The sequence below is a fragment of the Salvelinus fontinalis genome, chromosome 11 (assembly GCF_029448725.1).
Source record: "Salvelinus fontinalis isolate EN_2023a chromosome 11, ASM2944872v1, whole genome shotgun sequence".
Taxonomy (NCBI): Eukaryota; Metazoa; Chordata; class Actinopteri; order Salmoniformes; family Salmonidae; genus Salvelinus; species Salvelinus fontinalis.
In genome coordinates this window covers 30,173,739-30,194,734 of record NC_074675.1, presented here as the reverse complement: position 1 = coordinate 30,194,734, position 20,996 = coordinate 30,173,739, and the positions used below count along the sequence as shown (strand labels likewise).

The 20,996-nt window shown below is 43.4% G+C and overlaps 2 protein-coding genes across 3 annotated transcripts; both read left to right on the top strand.

The window, feature by feature from the left end:
* The first annotated feature begins 20 nt into the window (after positions 1–20).
* LOC129865493 (GMP reductase 2-like) lies at positions 21–13,452 on the top strand. The gene is made up of 10 exons (XM_055938338.1): positions 21–129; positions 5,113–5,249; positions 5,497–5,616; positions 7,407–7,490; positions 7,644–7,817; positions 8,063–8,144; positions 8,267–8,373; positions 10,723–10,765; positions 10,941–11,100; positions 11,415–13,452. Exons 2-10 carry the CDS (start codon positions 5,163–5,165, stop codon positions 11,602–11,604), a joined length of 1,047 nt encoding a protein of 348 aa, XP_055794313.1. The 5' UTR covers positions 21–129; positions 5,113–5,162; the 3' UTR covers positions 11,605–13,452.
* A 91-nt stretch (positions 13,453–13,543) lies between these two features.
* Positions 13,544–20,966, top strand: LOC129865492 (homeobox and leucine zipper protein Homez-like). Of its 2 annotated transcripts, XM_055938337.1 has the most exons (3): positions 13,544–17,636; positions 18,065–18,529; positions 18,733–20,966. In XM_055938337.1, exons 2-3 carry the CDS (start codon positions 18,074–18,076, stop codon positions 20,125–20,127), a joined length of 1,851 nt encoding a protein of 616 aa, XP_055794312.1. In that variant the 5' UTR covers positions 13,544–17,636; positions 18,065–18,073; the 3' UTR covers positions 20,128–20,966. The 2 variants fall into 2 exon arrangements, with proteins under 2 accessions (XP_055794312.1, XP_055794311.1); XM_055938336.1 differs by having other exon boundaries at positions 13,544–18,529.
* The last annotated feature ends 30 nt before the right edge of the window (positions 20,967–20,996 follow it).

The following is a 20,996-nucleotide window of genomic DNA, read 5'->3' as shown; positions in this document are numbered from 1 at the left end:
ATAGTCGAATAATAGAACTACAATAATGGCTTTACAGTAAAGACCCGTCCTCTTAAGCATTCATGCCTCGCATTTGTAGCGGAAACAGTGCTGGTGAAATGAGACATCTTTCTCATACATTTCATAACGGTAAGAAGTTTATGCCTCATTTCGTAGAGAAGAACATGGTTACTTATATAATTACATCTAACTGTACATATATAGGGAATTTAACCTCATTTGGCGGTTTTGATTCAATATTAGCTAACCTTGAATTTTGACAGGACCATCGAAATGACAGCAGGATAGCCTGTACTGACTAGATTTTTTAGTAGCTACGTTACATGACCAAAAGTATGTCGACACTGCTCGTCGAGAATCTCATTCCAAAATCATGGGCATTAATATGGATTTTGTCCCCCTTTGCTGCTATAACAGCCTCCACTCTTCTGGGAAGTCTTTCCACTAGATGTTGGAACACTGCTGCAGGGACCTGTTTCCATTCAGCCACAAGAGCATTAGTGAGGTTGGGCGATTAGGCCTGGTTTGCAGTTGGCATTCCAATTCATCCCAAAAGTGTTTGATGGGGTTGAGGTCAGGGCTCTGTGCAGGCCAGTCAAGTTCTTCCACACCGATCTCAACAAACCATTTCTGTATGACCTCGCTTTGTGCACGGGGGCATTGTCATGCGGAAACAGGAAAGGGCCTTCCCCAAACTGTTGCCACAAAGTTGGAAGCACAGAATCATCTAGAATGTCATTGTAAGCTGTAGCGTTAGATGGCGCCGAAAAACATGGCTGACGTTTTACATTCTCCCAACCAATTGTGCAATTTAATATTTTTTTTGCGTTTTGTGCAATTTATTTCGTAACTTATTGTGTACATAATGTTGCTGCTACCGTCTCTTATGACCGAAAATAACTTCTGGAGATCAGAAAAGCAATTGCTAACCACGGACTGGAAGAAACGTTTTCCTTTAACGAGTCCGACGAGAAGGATATCCTACTTTCACTGGAACAAGCCCAGATCCACGCATTTTGCGTGAAGAAAAGACGCCGGAAAAGAGGACGCAGATCGAGGATCCTTCTGAGAATCCGGAAGTGAGCGAGCAAACTCCCAATGCCTTCCATTCTCCTTGCTAACGTGCAATAGTTGGAAAATAAAATTCATGACCTACTATTAAGATTATCCTGCCAAAGAGACATTAAAAACTGTAACATCTTATGTTTCACCAAGACGTGGCTGAATGAAGAAACGGACAATTTAGAGCTGGTCGGATTTTCCATGCACCGGCAGAACAGAGACGCTACCTCTGGTAAGACGAGTGGTGGGGGATGTGTATTTTTGTCAATAACAGCTGGGGCGCGATGTCTAATATTAAAGAAGTCTCAAAGTATTGCTCGCCTGAGGTAGAGTACCTTATGATAAGCTGTCGACCACACTATCTACCAAGAGAGTTCTTATCTGTATTATGCGTAGCCGTCTATTTCCCACCACAAAGCGAAGCTGGCACTAAGACCGCTCTCAACCAACTCTACAAGGCCATAAGCAAAGAAGAAAATGTTCACCCAGAAGCGGCGCTCCTAGTGACCGGGGACTTTACTGCAGGCAAACATAAATCAGTTTTACCAAATATTTACCAGGATGTCACATGTGCAATCAGGAAGAAAAAAAAGCACCAGCTGTTCTGGATGACTGTGTGATAACGCTCTCGGTAGCCGATGTGAACAAAACCTTTAAACAGGTCAACATTCACAAAGCCGCTGGGCCAGACTGATTACCAGGACGTGTACTCAAAACATGCGCGGACAAACTGGCAAGGGTCTTCACTGACATTTTCAACCTCTCCCTGACCGAGTCTGAAATATCTACATGTTTCAAGCAGACCACCATAGTCCCTGTGCCCAAGGAAGCGAAGGTAACCTGCCTAAATGATTACTGCCCCGTGGCACTCACGTCAGTAGCCATGAAGTGCTTTGAAAGGCTGGTCATGGCTCACATCAACAGCATCCTCCCAGACACCCTAGACCCACTCCAATTCGCATACCGCCGCAACAGATCCACAGATGACGCAATCTCAATCGCACTCCACACTGCCCTTTCCCACCTGGACAAAAGGAACACCTATGTGAGAATGCTGTTCATTGACTACAACTCAGCGTTCAACACCAAAGTGCCCACGAAGCTCATCACTAAGCTAAGGACTCTGGGACTAAACACCTCCCTTTGCAACTGGATCCTGGACTTCCTGACAGGACTCCCCCTGGTGGTAAGAGTAGGCAATAACACGTCTGCCACGCTGATCCTTAACACTGGGACCCCACAGGGTTGTGTACTTAGTCCCCCCCTGTATTCCCTGTTCACCCACGACTGCGTGGCCAAACACGACTCCAACTCCATCATTAAGTTTGCTGACGACACAACAGTGGTAGGCCTGATCTCCGACAACGATGTGACAGCCTATAGGGAGGAGGTCAGAGAACTGGCAGTGTGGTTTGATTTGATTTGAAGATTTCCCTTCACTGGAACTAAGGGGCCTAGCTTGAACAATGAAAAACAAGCCCAGACCATTATTCCTCCTCCACCAAACTTTACAGTTAGCACTAGGTGTAGGTGGCGTTCTCCTGGCATCCGTCAAACCCAGATTCGTCCATCGGACTGCCAGATAGTGAAGCGTGATTCATCACTCCAGAGAACGCGTTTCCACTGCTTCAGAGACAAATGGTGGTGCGCTTGACACCACCCCAGCCGACGCTTGGCATTGCGCATGGTGATCTTAGGCTTGTGTCTAGCTGCTCGGCCATGGAAACCCATTTCATGAAGCTTCCGACTAACAGTTATTGTGCTGACCTTGCTTCCAGAGGCAGTTTGGAACTCAGTAGTGAGTGTTGCAACCAAGGACAGATGATTTTTACGCTCTACGCGCTTCAGCACTCGGCAGTCCCGTTCTGTGAGCTTATGTGGCCTACCACTTTGAGGCTGAGCCGTTGTTGCTCCTAGACATTTCCACTTCACAATAACAGCACTTACAGTTGACCGGGGCAGCTTTAGCAGGGCAGAAATTTGACAAACTGACTTGTTTGAAAGGTGGCATCCTATGACGGTGCCACTTTGAAAGTCACTGAGCTCTTCAGTTAGGCCATTCTACTGCCAGTGTTTGTCTATGGAGATTGCATGGCTGTGTCCTCGATTATATACACCTGTCAGCAACGAGTGTGGCTGAAATAGCCAAATCCACTCATTTGAAGGTGTGTCCACATGCTTTTGTATATATCCTATTGCTAGATAGTCCCCCGTTTTTTTCTGGTAATAGAAAAATAGATAGTCCTTATGGACTATCTATGGATCACCGGGTTTCCATCTGTTAGACACACGCAATATCTCAGACACCACTGGTCCGATTTTGGCGAAACTTAATGTGTCTTAGATCGCCATAGAGAGCCGGCATTTACAAAATTACAATGATTGACCCAAGCGACAGCGGGTGCTCTATAGTAATTAACTAAAATTCGTTAGTCACAAGCGATATCTCATTTGGCCCATTGTGGATATTCTGTTAATTTGATAGTGATGATCTTAAAATTACTTACATTTTTTTAAAGGGTGTATTTTTTTTCTTGCCCCACTGTCACTAAAATGAACAGACCATCAATGGGATTTTATGCAAAAATCTGCTTACTCTGCTGTTTTCTGTGACCTATTAGTTATGCACACATTGTTTATCACGTTCTCCCTCGTTTTTCCTTATGTTTGATTGGAATTTGTATAATCATACAATTACAAAAATGTGCATTTGTGTATGATTTAATAAAAATATTGTGCGTTAGTTTGAGTGAGTGCGTGTGTATGGGGAGGGTTGTGGAGTAGTAACTGATTACATGTAAGTTGTGGGAACGTATGTTTTTGGTTTGACATTGGTTCTGGGAGCAAGTCCATATGTTTCCTGAATAGTAAAACTGATTTACTAATTTATTTAAACGCACTGAGAACAGAAGTGAAAATGTAGCCTGTTCTGGGAAGGTTTACTGTTAGGTTGTAGCGAGGTTCTGAGAACGTTTTACTATGGTTCCTTGAAAGTTTTCCTGGGAGGTTTTATTAACGCTCTGAAAACAAAAAGTATAGGTTTTTTGGAGGTTTTTGTTTTTCTTAACATTTATTGAATTCCATGTTTTTTAAACACATGCAAAGCTGTTAATTTTAGTCTATTCAAACCACATGTGTCAAACTCATTCCATGGAGGGCCGAGTGTCTGCGGGTTTTTGCTTCAGCCTTGTACTTGATTGATGAATTAAGGTCACTAATTAGAAGGGAACTCCCCTCACCTGGTTGTCTAGGTCTTAATTGAAAGGAAAAAACAAAAACCCGCAGACACATGGCTCTCAATGGAATGAGTTTGACGCCGCTGATTAATTCAACTTGAACCATGAGGAAACCTGTCGGAAATATTATGCTGAAGTATTGAAATTCCCACATAATATATATGTTCTCTTAACATTCTCTAAACTAGCCTATTTGAGAACATACCCAATGTCAAACCAGTTGGAGAACGTTCCTAGAACATTACCAAAATTGAAATGAAATGTAACCATGTTTTAACTTTTAGGAAACGTTCTGTTAACGTAGCCTAATGAAATACCAAGAAAATAATGTTTTTTGTCAAGTTCGTTAAATGTGCTGAGAATGTTCCAAAGCCAAGCAACTATCCTGCACCGCTCATTTAAAATGTAATTTTAAATCCGTTACATTACCTGCAAAAATATTATAATCAGATTACAGATACTTTTGAAAAACTAGATGATTACTTCTTGGATTATTGTTTTATTCACTTAGGATGTTTGTTCCACCTGAGCGAGTCTGACCACAAGTCAGAGACCACTATGATAACACACCAGATGTATTTGATGGATTATTTTTGTCTTCTACTAATACCTTTTTAAGGGGAAAGTAATCCAAAAGTAACTGAAAGTAATTACGGATTTGGGTAATCCAGAAAAATACGTTACTGATTAAAATTTAGATCAGGTAACTAGTAACTAACGGATTACATTTAGAAAGTAACCAACACAACCTTGTGTGAGGGTTGGTATGACAGCCTGTTCTATTTTGTTGTTCGTTTTGTCGACCTCATTGCAGACAGAGCAGACAAAGATACGTGTCCATACTACAGATAACCAGCAGTAGAAATGCCTCGCATTGAGAATGACATCAAGTTGGACTTCAAGGACGTACTTCTCCGTCCGAAACGAAGCACACTCAAGTCCCGTAGTGAGGTGCATAACTCCTTTGTCCTATTTTGTACTGTTTATGTATTGTTCTGTTGTGTTCAAATACCCGTTTGTACCAGACAAACACAGCATATCGCTCTTCAATAATAATTAAGTATTTTTCTCTAATTATAACACGTCTGTCTGTCCCTCCGTACGTACGTCTGTCTGTCTTTTTGCCTGCCTGCTTTTCTGCCTGTCTGCCTGCTTCTCTGCCTGTCTGTCTGTCTGCCTGTCTGTCCTTCTCCTCCAGGTTGACCTGATGAGAAGTTACACCTTCAGGAACTCCAAGGGAAGCTACAGAGGAATCCCCATCGTTGCAGCCAACATGGACACTGTCGGCACCTTCGAGATGGCTCTGGCTTTGTCCAAGGTATAGACATAGAGAAATACAAAGTGTGTGTATATACATCATTGGGTATAGATACCAAAAAGCAATCATCAACCTCCTCCCTCAGTCCAACCTTCTAATACTAAACAACCTCTACTCCCACAAATATCCCCTCCTGGCTCCCATAGAAAGCACACTACAAATACAGTATAGTGCCTTCGGAAAGTATTCAGACACCTTTTTCCACATTTTGTTACGTTACAGTCTTGTTCTAAAATGTATTAAATAGTTTCCCCCCTCATCAATCCACACACAATACCCCAGAATAACAAAGCAAAAACAGGTTTTTAGAAATGTTTACTAATTTATTAAAAATAAAAAAATGAAATATTACATTTACATAAGTGTTCAGACCCTTTACTCAGTACTTTGTTGAAGCACCTTTAACAGCGATTACACCATTGAGTCTTCTTGGGTATGATGCTACAAGCTTGGCACACCTGTATTTGGGGAGTTTCTCACATTCTTCTCCGCAGATCCTCTCAAGCTCTGTCAGGTTGGATGGGGAGTGTCGTTGCACAGCTATTTTCAGGTCTCTCCAGAGATGTTCAATCGGGTTCAAGTCCGGGCTCTGGCTGGGCCACTCAAGGACTTTCAGAGACTTCCCCCGAAGCCACACCTGCATTGTCTTGGCTGTGTGCTTAGGGTCGTTGTCCTGTTGGAAGGTGAACCTTCAACCCAGTCTGAGGTCCTGAGCGCTCTGGAGCAGGTTTTCATCAAGGATCTCTCTGTACTTTGCTCAGTTCATATTTGCCTCGATTCTGACTAGTCTCCCAGTCCCTGCCACTGAAAAACATCACCGCAGCATGATGCTGCCACCACCATGCTTCACCATAGGGATGTTGCCAGGTTTCCTCCAGACGTGACGCTTGGCATTCAGACCAAAGAGATAATCTTGTTTCTCATAGTCTGAGAGTCTTTAGGTGCCTTTTGGCAAACTCCAAGCGGGCTGTCATGTATGTCCCTTTTACTGAGGAGTGGCTTCTGCCTGGCCACTCTACCATAAAGGCCTGATTGGTGGAGTGCTGCAGAGATGGTTGTCCTTCTGGAAGGTTCTCCCATTTCCACAGAGGAACTCTAGAGCTCTGTCAGAGTGACCATCGGGTTCTTGGTCACCTCCCTGACCAAGGTCCTTTTCCCCCGATTGCTCAGTTTGGCCCGGGCGGCCAGCTCTAGGAAGAGTCTTGGTGGTTCCAAACTTCTTCCATTTAAGAATGATGGAGGCCACTGTGTTCTTGGGGAACTTCAATGCTGCGTAAATGTTTTGGTACCCTTCCCCAGATCTGTGCCTCGACACAATCCTGTCTCAGAGTTCTAAGGACAATGCCCTTCGACCACATGGCTTGGTTTTTTCACTGTCAATTGTGGGACCTTCTAGACAGGTGTGTGCCTTTCCAAATCATGTCCAATCAATTGAATTTACCACAGATGGACTCCAGTCAAGTTGAACAATGGAAACAGGATGCACCTGAGCTCAATTTCGAGTTTTATAGCTCTGAATACTTATGTAAATAAGGTATTTCTGTTCTTTATTTTTTATAAATTTGCAAACATTTCTAAAAACCTGTTTTCACCTTGTCATTATGGGATATTGTGTGTAGATCTGAGGATTTTTTTAAAATTTCATCCATTTTAGAATAAGGCTGTAACGTAACAAAATGTGGGAAAAGTCAAGGGGTCTGAATACTTTCGGAAGTCTCTGTACACATAGGTTTTATAACTTTAAAGGTGTTTTTGAAGTAAGTGTTCTTGTCTCTCTTTCTCCCCCACAGTTCACACTCTTCACTGCCATTCACAAGCACTATTCAGTAGATGACTGGAAGGAGTTTGCAACAAAGAATCCAGAATGTGTACCGGTACGTTGAAACAATATCAGTTGTAATCTAAAGTATGACTCCTTGTAATAACTGTATGACAAGACTCCTCTTGTTTTTTAATGACGTGTTAATTTGGTCTCTCTATCTCTTTCTCTCGCTCTCTGACTCTCTCCCTCCCTCCCGCTCTCTTAGAGTATGGCAGTCAGCACAGGGACAGGTGAAGGGGACTTTGACAGGCTGGGTGAGATCACAGCCGCTGTGCCTCAGCTCCAGTACATTTGTGTGGATGTGGCCAATGGCTACTCTGAGCACTTTGTCCACTTTGTTAAAGACGTGCGTCAGAAGTACCCGACACACACCATCATGGTCAGTGACTCCTCTACGCTGTCTTTTCTATTGGGCGAACTCCGGTTAGGCCTTTTGGAGTGTTTTTACAGTGATGATATTGATGATAGTTGATACGTCTCAAATCACACTATTCCCGAGGGCTCTTGTCAAAGTAGTGCACTCAGGGTGTCAATTGAGGCCATATAGGACTAGTCAAAAGTGGTGCACTATATAATAGTGCACCATTTAAGACACTGAAAGTGATTGTGTTGTCTTTGCCACAGGCGGGGAATGTGGTTACCGGGGAGATGGTGGAGGAGCTGATCCTCGCTGGCGCTGACATCATCAAAGTGGGCATCGGACCAGGTGATGTCATAAACGGGGGACTATCACGTTGCTGTTTTTCTGGATCGTCGTATTGAATTGAGGTCTGATCGTACTGACAAACACCTAACTTTCTGTCTGTATGTATGTCTGTCTGTCTGTAGGCTCTGTGTGCACCACCCGTAAGAAAACAGGGGTGGGTTATCCCCAGCTGAGCGCTGTGATAGAGTGTGCCGATGCTGCTCACGGCCTGGGCGGACACATCATCTCTGTAAGCCTCCATTATTATTATACACATATAGTTATACACTCACATCCTTTTGGCTCAACAGTCTTTATAAAACGTTTAAACACCCTGAACTTCATTATACACACATACAGTGCATTTGGAAAGTATTCAGACCCCTTCACTTTTTCCACGTTTTGTTACATTACAGCCTTATTCTAAAATAGATTTTTTTTAAATATAATCTCATCAATCTACACACAATACCCCATAATGACGAAGCGAAAACAGGTTTTTAGACATTTTTGCTAATTTATAAAAGATCAATAACAAATTCAGAACCCTTTGCTATGAGACTCGAAATTGAGTTTAGGTCCATCCTGTTTCCTTTGATCATATTTGAGATGTTTCTACAACTTCATTGGAGTCCACCTGGGGTAAATTAAGTTGATTGGACATGATTTGGAAAGGCACATACCTGTCTATACAAGGTCACACAGTTGACAGTGCATGTCAGAGCAAAAACCAAGCCATGAGGTCGAAGGAGTTGTCCATAGAGGTCCGAGACAGGATTGTGTCGAGGCACAGATCTGGGGAAGGATACCAAAAATTGTCTGCAGCATTGAAGATCCCCAAGAACACAGTGGCCTCCATCATTCTTAAATGGAAGAAGTTTGGAACCACCAAGACTCTTCCTAGAGCTGGTCGCCCGGCCAAACTGAGCAATCTGAGGAGAAGGACCTTGGTCAGGGAGGTGACCAAGAACCCGATGGTCACTCTGACAGAGCTCCCGAGTTCCTCTGTGGAGATGGGAGAACCTTCCAGAAGGACAACCATCTCTGCAGCACTCCACCAATTAGGCCTTTATGGTAGAGTGGTCAGACAGAAACCACTTCTCAGGAAAAGGCACATGACAGCCCACTTGGAGTTTGCCAAAAGGCACCTAAAGGACTCAACAAGATTCTCTGGTCTGATGAAACCAAGGTTGAACTCGTTGGCCTGAATGCCAAGTGTCACGTTTTGAGGAAACCTGGCACCATCCCTATGGTGAAGCATGGTGATGGCAGAATCATGTTGTGGGGATGTTTTTCAGCGGCAGGGACTGGGAGACTAGTCAGGATCGAGGGAAAGATGAACAGAGCAAAGAACCTTGATGAAAACCTGCTCCAGAGCGCTCAGGACCTCAGACTGGGGCAAAGGTTCACCTTCTAACAGGTCTTGGCTGTGTGCGTAGGGTTGTTGTCAATGCAGGAGTGGCTTCGGGACAAGTCTCTGAATGTCCTTGAGTGGTCCAGCCAGAGCCCGGACTTGAACCCGATCGAACATCTCTGGAGAGACCTGAAAATAGCTGTGCAGCGACGCTCCCCATCCAACCTGACAGAGCTTGAGAGGATCTGCAGAGAAGAATGGGATAAACTCCCCAAATACAGATGTGCCAAGTTTGTAGCGTCATACCCAAGAAGACTCGAGGCTGTAATCGCTGCCAAAGGTACTTTAACAAAGTACTGAGTAAAGGGTCTGAATACTTATATAAATTTGATATTTCAGTTTGTTTTTTTACATATACATTTCAACAACAAAAAAATCATAAAACCTGTTTTTGCTTATGGGGTATTTTCTCTAAATCCATTTTAGAATAAGGCTGTAAGGTAACAAAATGTGGAAAAGGTCAAGGGGTCTGAATACTTTCTGAATGAACTGTACATACACAGTGAGCTCAAAGTATTGGGACAGTGACACGTTTTTTTGTGTTGATTTGGCTCTGTACTCCAGCACTTTGGATTCTAAATTATACAATGACTATGAGGTTAAAGTGCAGACTGTCCGCTTTAATTTTGGGGGTATTTCCATCCATATCTGGTGAACCGTGTAGAAATTACAGCATTTTTTGTATACATAGTCCCCCCATTTTAGGGGACCTAAAGTATTGGGACAATTACACTTATAGTGTAGTCAAAAGTTTAGTATTTTGTCTCATATTCCAAGCAAACAATGATTACATCGAGCTTGTGACTCTACAAACTTGTTGGATGCATTTGCTGTTTGTTTTGTTTGTGTTTTCGATCATTTTTGTGCCCAATACAAATGAATGGTAAATAATGTATTGTGTCATTTTGGAGTCACTTTTATTCTAAATAAGAATAGAATATGTTTCTAAACACATCTACAATTAATGTGGATGCTATGACTCATCATTATTCACAATTCATTCAGGACTATCCGTAATCACTGTAGCATCCACATTAATGTACAAGTGTTTAAAACATTAGATTCTTATTTACAATCAAGGTGTGTCACTGTCCCTGTACATACAAAGATTGTTCCGAGGACAGAGACTTTCCCTGAAAATGTGCATTATTTTATTATTCCCTATTTTCTTTTTCTCTCATAAAGGATGGTGGATGCACTTGCCCCGGTGACGTTTCCAAGGCTTTTGGTGAGTTTTGTAACGGTCAAATTCGATTTTTCAGCTCACGGAGCATACAGTACTTACTTTAATCAGCCTTCAACCATGTACAGAGACTCTACAACAGAGTACTATGTGTCTGACCCCGGCTGGATTTGCTCTGCATTTTGATTGGCTGTGTGCTGTGGTTGTGTGTGACTCACAGGTGCCGGGGCGGACTTTGTGATGCTGGGCGGGATGCTGGCCGGCCACTCAGAGAGCGGGGGCGAGGTCATCGAGAAGAACGGGAAGAAGTACAAGCTGTTCTACGGCATGAGCTCCGACACGGCCATGAAGAGACACGCCGGGGGTGTGGCCGAGTACAGGTCAGAGATGTTACTGGCAGCAAAGCAGGAAATTAGCAGTTTTTATCTTTGTAGCACACTTTAGGGAAAGAATAAGACTAACACACTTTAGGGAAAGAATAAGACTAACACACTTTAGGGACAGAATTAGTAGTAAGTCAGTATTGGACAAGTAAGCCTTGTCTGAGTCAGAACAGCCCATAGGGGCATGCCAGGAACCTATCTCCTGTTTCTGTAGCATGAGGCAGCTTGATGTACAAGTACACCCTCTTGACAGGACTCTAATCTGGGGAAGCATAAGAGATCACGAAACCATTCCCTCTTTCTTCCCCCAGGGCATCTGAAGGAAAGACGGTAGAGGTAGTCTACAAGGGTCCCGTGGACGAGACCATACGGGATGTCCTGGGCGGGGTACGCTCCACCTGCACCTACGTGGGCGCAGGGAAGCTCAAGGAGCTCAGCCGCAGGACCACCTTCATCAGGGTCACCCAGCAGCTCAACACTGTCTTTGGGAACGATAACTAGGCGAGGTCCAGGCTGGTTCACACACACACACACACACACACACACACACACACACACACACACACACACACACACACACACACACACACACACACACACACACACACACACACACACACACACACACACACACACACACACACACACCATACCGTTGATAGTAAGAATCAGTCATTTGAGAAACTTAAACCTAGGATAAATGTTTGGTTGCCAAAACCAAAACCCTTTTAGATAATACTATCAAACAATCCCTTATTTAAGCAAAATGCATTTGGGGGTGTGGTATATGGCCAATATACCATGACCAAGGGCTGTTGTTATGCACGACGCAACGTGGAGTGCCTGTTTACAGCCCTTAGCCGTGGTATATTGGCAATATACCATAAACATTTTGTCATACCAATCAGCATTCAGGGCTCGAATCCACCCAGTTCATAATTCAACTTTAAACATATTTGATTTATTCTAAACTGCCATAAATGTACATTTCTTGGTAATAAGTGAACTGAGGGCACTTCAGGATGTATTTCCAGGTTTTTCTTTTGTCATCTTGCTCAATCATTCCCATTCAGCTCTGGGGGCCGTGAGTACAGGCTTCTCTCTATGTCCAATATTATCTACCGCGTCCTATCATTTCACATGATCTTGCTCTCTCTCTCTCTCTTTGCCTCCCAATCCCCTATTTTCCTAACACTTCTATGCACATCCCTGTTTTTCAAGACATCTCATCGCCATGCTGTTTGAAAACCATATGCCATAAATGAATATACAGTATTTCACTGTATGAAGTATGTACTATATTGAGATTGCAAGCGTTAAAAACATCAGCTTTTATTATTGTAGATAGTCAACAGATTCTGAGTCAAGTAGACGGGCTACATACAGTGAAGAGATTCAGATGTTCATTACAATGACCAATACCGCTGATTTTAAAATATTTCAGATTATTTTATCCTTTCTTTTCAAAATAACTTAAATATATATATTGCACTTAATGATTTGCAATGATTTAGTATTCCAGTCGTTTTCCCCATAGCAAGTTAGCTTTTCTGCTATTCTCATGCGGACCAAATATTAAAGCGAGGAGGAAATAGATACTGAATGAAAATACTGACAAACAGGTGTTTCGTGTACTGTACAGCTACAGCAGCAACTCGGTCAGTCAAATTACACACAGCAAGTTGACGGGAAACGGTTGTAGAATACAAAATGTAGGGTTGCAAAATTCCTTTAACTTTACCCAAATTCCCAGGTTTTCCAGAAGTCCTGAGTGGAACTTGGAAGATTCCCAGAATATGGCAGAAAAAGCAGGAAATCCAGCAAACCTCCAACCAGGATATCTGGAGCACTTGGGAATTTTGGGAAAGTAACCGTAACTTTGCAACCCTAATTCAAAGTATTGTAGCGACCTTAACACTACACCTAGCGTCCTAGTCAAGAGGTTCGGACTTCTTAGCTTAATGGTTAAGGTGTTGGCTTGACAGTCGCTGGACACGGTTCGAGTCCTTGTCGGGGCTCTCTCCTGAATTCACGACAGTATGTTTTGACCGTAAGGAAGGCAGGACAGCTTGGATTTTTACCTCGATTTACTGTTAATTTCTCACTTTTGTCAATTAGACTAGATTGCATGGAGATTCTATCAGTATTCACATTATTACTTTACTGGATATTCAGTTACTTTGCTAGAATGTTGCCTATGCATTATTGTTTTAACAGTATGACTTATCAAACTACAGTTTATTTATGTACTGTATTTTGTATACTATACTATATTACGTGGATATTTCTGTCATGTTAAGATTTACCCTTAAAATGAACAATGAACTAACAATAAACAATGCTCTCTGAGTCAAGATCACTTTCTGAATCAAAATACAACATGACTTAAAAAAAACATAAGCCTACGCAACATTAACCAATTAAACAGTTGCGTAGCAATGAGGTTTGTGCCGTAGGCTATAGGCCCAATACATTGTCACTGCATATTGGCAATGCTTGAATTGCCCTGCTAATGTTGTTCTTCTCAGACCATTTTGAAATCATATTTAAACATGTTAGGTGTATGATCCCACTGGTAATTGATCATTTGTTGTATTACTTGTGTGGCACAGCTGAGTGAGCATAATAAACATTTTTTTTTTTTTACTGGACTGATGGCCTGCATCTGATGGTCAGTCTGAGGGGAGAGAAGGAGCAGCGGTGAGGCTGCCTCTCACCGTCCCTCCACTGAGGAAAGGGGACAGTTTTCCAGCCGATGTCGAAAAGTATTTCTGCCTCATGCACAAATTCATGTTGTTGCCCCTATGACCAGAGAAAGTTAAATAGTCCTTCATGTTAGAAAAGACAAGTCGCTAATCATAACAAACGCAAGCTTATCGGGAACACTTTGCCATCTATACTTCTTCATTGCAGCTGCAGTGCTGGTTGTAGCGTGAGTGGAAGTAGGGAGAACGTGCATTTTATGGCTTACCATGTTGACAGTGCTGAATAACAACTTAAACATGAACTTACACATAAAAACATTGGCTATTTGATGTATTCGTTGAGTCTCTCTGTAGTCAGGGTTTTAAAATCTCACAGTATACATTTTGCTGTGCATTCCATGCTTATTTTTAGTCTTTGGCTCGAGGAAACTGTGCAGATAGGTGAGCTGAGCTAAAGTGTTGTCCTATAGGTGCACTTGATTTGCTCTCTGGGCCTGCAGGGTAGGCGGAGTTCAGACACATGAAATGGTTCAAAATGGGAACATTTTGCCTTCCTTTTGCTGGGACTGCTGAATAAAGTGCACCTACCGCCAACTGTACGAAATAAATACAATTAAATAAGGAACGCTAGGCTTCATCACAAAGTTTCTAAACCCAGAGACGCGACATCGTGACACTTCCGGGAAAGCTTGCGAAGCAGACCAGGCCTGGGTTTGAGAAGTCAATGAGCGAAGTGAAAAATTCTACTTTAGCTGTTAATTTTCTAGATTCGAGACAATGTCTTAAGTAGTTGAACATGTTATTACTCCAACCTCGTCCCAGTTTGTTACTTTGACGTTTTAATTTTCGTTAAAAAATACTTTATATCAAATGATATAAATGATTTGACAGCTTGCACATCTTGCGCTGTTCGACGCGAGACGACCGACCCGATGGCGTGTTTCTGCGCTTTATCGTTGTTTTCTTTTACCTAAATGCTTGGTGATCGACTAGGAATGCCTTGGAGATGGACCGGTCGATGGTGACCATTGCTCTAAAACAAACGGTGAAACAAGTCATATGGAATGCTCTTTATTGGTCAGAACCAGGGGCGCAACTTTCACTGGGGCGGACATGTCATTCTGAAATTGTATTTTCAGTTTTACTATTGGAATGTGATACAAAACCAGGCGACGGTGTGCTTTAGGACCATGCTGACGACCCCGAGCGGTCGGGTAGGCTGTTTGGAGTGTTTATCCGACTGGTCAGATCTGACAAGACTGAAACAACAACAAATGTGGCTTAAAAACGGCATGACATGTTTGACTAATACCAAAATATATGAAAATGAATCATCCTGGAAAACACTATGAAGTAAAGTAAATATACAGACATAATGAAAACTAGTCAGTTACACACCTTAAGAAAATGGCAATGTATTCCTCAGACCTGTTTGTAAATGAACCATTTCAAAATATCTGGACAGAAACCACAGCATATTGTACAATGATGAGGTCAATGAAACGTGATTAAGGGACATGAAAAGATGGAAGTTCAATGGAACAACATTGTGATAGGTGGGTAATTTAACTAGCAGGGGGAGACAAAGTCCTGCCTTGTATGTTAACTGAAATCTAGCCAGTGTAAGACACAATATTTTTTATTTTGTTTCACCTTTATTTAACTAGGCAAGTCAGTTAAGAACAAATTCTTATTTACAATGATGGCCTACCACAAGGCAAAAAGTCTCCTGCGATTAAAAATTAAATAAAAATATAGGACAAAACACATATGACAAGAGAGACGCCGGAACACCACATAAAGAGAGACCTAAGACGACAACATAGCATGGCAGCACAATAGTCGGGATCCAAACTGAATTCAATACATTTAAGATATTGCCTAGACAAGCTCACAGAATTCCTCTGTATACGGCATACCAGTAACCCTCTCACACGTGCACATGGGACCCTGGTGAGACTCATTAGGTTTCGTTGGTGGTAAGACTGCTGTTGAAACTGATAGACCTCTCCACATGGGCATCCCTACTGCTGTTCTCCATACTGTCTGGCAACGGCTGGGTCACCTCCTGAGAACATGTTACTCTGGCGAATGGTGCTTGTTTAATAAAGTTAGGTCAAAGCCGAATCAATGGCTGCAAGATCACATAATGATAGTATTCTACATAACATACCCAAATATAGTAATAGCATAGTATAACATTACTGGAAGACAAAAAAACACCACCAAATTCCTTAGGAGGTTTTAGGATGATTGCGCACGTGGTTACATGCTTCTCTCATGTTGCCAAAACTCAACAGCGTCTCAAGAAGAGCTAAACCAGGGATGCCAACTTGGATAGGGGTGGGGGCCACAAAACATCTGAAGTCTTCATGAGGGCCCTCAGTGGCTTGCAGGTCTGAGTACCCACATCCATACCAGCACATGCAGTCAAAGCCGGCCCAAGCCCTTTGAGGGCCCTAAGTGAAAACTTGAAGAATTATCATTCACGATGGACAGTGGGAAATGTGAACGGACTCGAGGTTGGGTGACCACCAAAATGTGCGTAAAGTAGTGGTAAAGAACGTGATTCGAATCTTCAGCTCCAATGTATCAGTAACACAGCAACAGTCATAGGCCGTGTTCGAGAGGCTCAAACCCGCAACGCATCATGGGTAAATTGTGACTGACTGATCTACAAATAATAATGAGTCGTTTTGATGAAAGGTGCTTTGTAGATCAGTCAGTCAGCAGTCGCCTGCAGTCGTTTTGATCCTCTTAAATACGGCCAATATTGTGTCTAAACCCCACCCATTTCTAAAATGTATCTTCTTAAAATTGTATTTTTTACCTAATCCTAACCACACTGCTAACCTTATGTATAACACACATTTTTTATAACTTTTTGTAGCAAATGTGGACTTTGTGGCTGTGGAATCGGTCAGTGCCATCCTGAATCCTTGAGAGTACCTACACCATTGAAGTTGACATTTTAAATGGTTAAAGTAAGAGTTAGGTAAGGGTTATAGTTTAAGTCGTTTGTAAGTCTCTGTACTTTACTATTTATACTTTTGACAACTTTTACTTTTATTCCACAACATTCCTAAAGAAAAGTATGTACTTTTTACTCCATAAATGTTCACTGACACCCAAAAGTACTCGTTACATTTCATATGCTTAGCAGGACAGGAAAATGCTCCAATTCAAGCACTTGTCAAGAGAACATCCCTGGTCATCCATACTGCCTATGATCTGGCGGACTCACTAAACACAAGTGCTTCGTTTGTAAATTATGTCTGGGTGTTGGAGTGTGCCCCTGCCTAGCCATAAGTTAAAATAACAAGGAAATTGTGCCATCTGTTTTGCCTATTATAAGAAATGTTGGATGATTTATACTTTTACTTTTCAAACGTAAGTATATTTTAGCTATTACATTTACTTTTGATACTTAATTACATTTAAAACCAAATACTTTGAAACTTTTACTCAAGTAGTATTTTACTGTGTGACTCACTTTTACGTGATTCGTTTTCTATTAAGGTACAGTATCTTTACTTTTACTCATGTATGAAAATCGGGTACCTTTTCCACCACTGTATCTAGTGGAAACCGGGAGAAAGGGATCCAGGGCATAAATTAATGGAACTCATGTTAGATGTACAACACAGCCAACAGGGGGAGACAAAGTGCAAGTTTACATGTAAACCTGAATCCATCCATCCTGTAATCAAAAATAATAATCGGTGGCATGTAGCTAGGGTTGACGCTTAAAGTTAGCTAGCTACGTGGTCATGGATACGGTGCCCATGGTATGAGAAACAACACTGAAGCACAGCAAACAGCCATACGGTGAGTTCGATTAATGGTATCTAATGGCAACGTTAAGTACTGTTAGATAAATATTTGTTGTTGGGATAATAACAGTGATAAGTAGCGCTAGTTAGCTAACTATAAATCCCAGTTAGCTATAGTAGCTAGCAAATAGTTAGCTAGCAAGCTAGCATTGTTGGTTAACAGTAGCAAATACTGTAGCTTACTTACATTGCATTGCACACACCCAGTGGTTAGCGCGCAGACGCATGACACGCACACATGCACGGAATGCATATACGCACAACAATGACAACAACACATGGATGGAAGTGTAGCTAGCTAATTTGTCCAAAGCAGTTCTAACTATAGTAGCAAACTAGCTAGCCAACTTTGTTTTTTACATTATGAAAAGAATATACAAAAAACGTTGGCGTTTTTAAATTATATATATCCATTACCATAAGAGTGCTGTGATGACCAGAACAAAGTGGACAGCAGAGCTGGACAAGCATCCAGATCCAGCTGCTAAGCTCACAGAGAAGAGTGAGTTAGCTCCAGCCCTAACATCAGCTACCCCTATACCACAACCACGGTACCCAGCCTCCATCCCTGACCCCACTCCCTTCCCTCCTGTAGGCCCCGCTGACAGCAGCAAGGGGGGCACAGGGATAATGTACCCCAAAAGTCAGGGGAGGGGAGGCACAGCGTCCCCCTACAATCTGGCTCCGGCTCCCTTCGACCTCAACCAGAACCACGTGGTGTGTCTGCCTCTGGTCTCCGAGCACCTGAAGCTCCTGTGGGCAAGCTCAGACCAGACCCAGGAACTGGACGGCGTGGCTTATCTCATAGAGGCCTTCAACGTGTTCCCATACCCGACCCTGGGGGAGATGGCGTCGCTCGCCCAGAGCTGCTCTCTGCATCTGGACCAGGTATAGTCCCCTGTACAGTCCCCAGTCCTCTTGCCCTGATACATAGTTGTCCACTTCTAGTTGACTTCGACATAGCATGGGCAAACTACCAACGCATGGTCCTTGCTCAGCTTCTTTCCATTTGCAGCCCCTTCCTGTAGTCATTAGGAGTCAGCAGCACATTTCTTGTGAAAACAACCAATCTTATCCTGTCCTTATCTTAGGTCAGAGTGTGGTTCATGGTCCAGCGGCTCCGCTATGGGATCAGCTGGGATGCAGAAGAGATCTGTATGGCACGGTGCAAGATTTGCGGACCAAACCAGGCGAAGGACAAAAAAGAGAAAGAAGAGAAGGTATTGCCTCCCCTCAGTAAGGAGGGTGATGGGAGAAACAGGAGTGAACATTCACCTGTCTCCACCTCCAATCAGCTTAGCAGCCTGTCCTTCGAGTCCTCCTCACCCGTTCCTCGAAAACGCCGTAAACGCCACCCTGTTGTTGCACCCAATAACTCCAATCTGCAACACCCTTCACCTCCAGTCCCTCTGTGCTTAGTGGCGCCCCCCACAACCACAGGGCAAACCCTAGAAGCCCCCGACAACGCCCACGAAACCGTCAAACCCCAGAGGCACTGTCAGGATTTTCACTCAGAGCTGTGGCGGAGCTTCGGCTGTAACACAAATCCTCCGAAGGAAGAGCTCCAGCGTCTGCAGGCCCTCACCAGGCTCCACATGAAGTACATCCGCAAGTGGTTCTGCAACCGGCGTTTCTTGCTCCACCACCGCGTCAAGGCCGACCCAGAGTCTGAAGAGAACGGCCAGTCACAGCCCAACGACCTCCTGTCGTCACAGACACAGCTTATTCAGCGTCTGACACAACCACCGCCGCCAACTGACAGCAGGGTCAGACCGTCACCGACGAGGAAAAGGGTCTGTCAAGTAGATGATGTCGACTTCCTAAGCAGGAGTCGCAATGGTAACCATGTCCATGGCAACCCCGCTAACACCACCCACCAGATTAGGTCAAACGTGAAGGGAAAAGAGAAAGAACCAGCGGAAGTACAGAAGAAGAAGACGGGAACAGCAGACAAAGAGGAAACGGCCAGAGCTGGAGTTAAGAGATGGGAAAAGAACATCAAGGCGGAACTGAAGGAGGAGCGGAACGCGGTGGGGATCACCAAATTCATCGATGACGACGGAAAAGAGCAAGTTATCAAAATGGGCCCGTGGCCGAAGAACAAGACAATAGCCCAGCTGGAGCTCCTGAGACACTTCTTCCTCACCTGCCAGTGGCCCAACAAAGGGGACTACACGCAACTGCAGCAGCAGACATGCCTCTCGCGGAAGGCTCTCACCCAGTGGTTCGGAGACACCCGCTACTACGTCAAGAAGGGCATGGAACGCTGGATGAGTGGGGAGGAGCACCGGAAGGTCCTGGCGCAGATTAGGGAGAAGCAGAGGCAACGGCAGAGGGACTGGTTGATGACTGAGGAAACAGGTCCATCGGGGTCCTCCTCCGTGCCGTCTTTGCGTACCGTGACTCACAGTGCTAATGGGGAGGCTGGTAGCGAGGAGGATGGAGCTGGGACTTTGAGACCTATGAATGGCGTGAAGCTGGAGTAACCGTTGGGACAGACTTGGGGTACTCAAAAGTATAAAAAGGCTTCTTCTCCTTGTGCTCTCTCGTCTAGGAGCACTGATCCAGCATGGCCTAACAGGTGAAATGTTATTTGTTGAAACTCGAAATCGATCTGAAACGTTCACTTGTCTGCAGTGATGGAGAAGGAAGCTGAGTATTGAGTCACACCCCTGCTGTAATGCCGGAGAGGCCTGGAGGGTGCTGAAAAGGGACTGTTAGGCTACATATTAGGAATTGTTACGAATGAGGCAGCATTCTGTTTGTATGTTGATTATGTTTATGATCTAGTCTACTTTAGTTGTAGCACTATTGAAACTGGCACTTCCTGTTCAGTTATTCATTCAAATGTCAATTCATGTTTCAGCTCCATCACGGGTTTATGCTGGGAAGTTTCTGTGACATTGCATTGATGTTCCTTGTTTGATATGTTCAGGGTGTAAAGAATTGGGGAAACTACCAGACCTGCGACAACCTATGTCCTTGGGTGCGTCCCAATAATCTCTCCTTCCTCCTGATGTGTGCACTTGCGCGTTCATTTCTCCCCATAAAGTTAAAATCATTGGATTGATGTAGACATGGGCTAGGGGTGAGTCCATTAAGGGAAGTGAACAAGTGCACACTTTGGGAGAACAGAGATTATTGGGACATAGCATAAGGTGTGTCCTTATCGGTAGTAAGAAAGTCGATCATTTATTTTGACTTCACTAACTCAGCTATAGCCTGCAGTATCAAAATCTCAGAGCTAGCATGTTGAGTCGTATCTGGTTCTTTGTGTGGTGAATAGGTTTCTTCCCTTTTGTGAATAAAAATAACTGTTCTCCTTGTTCTGCAATTGGGTATCTTTCTTTTATAT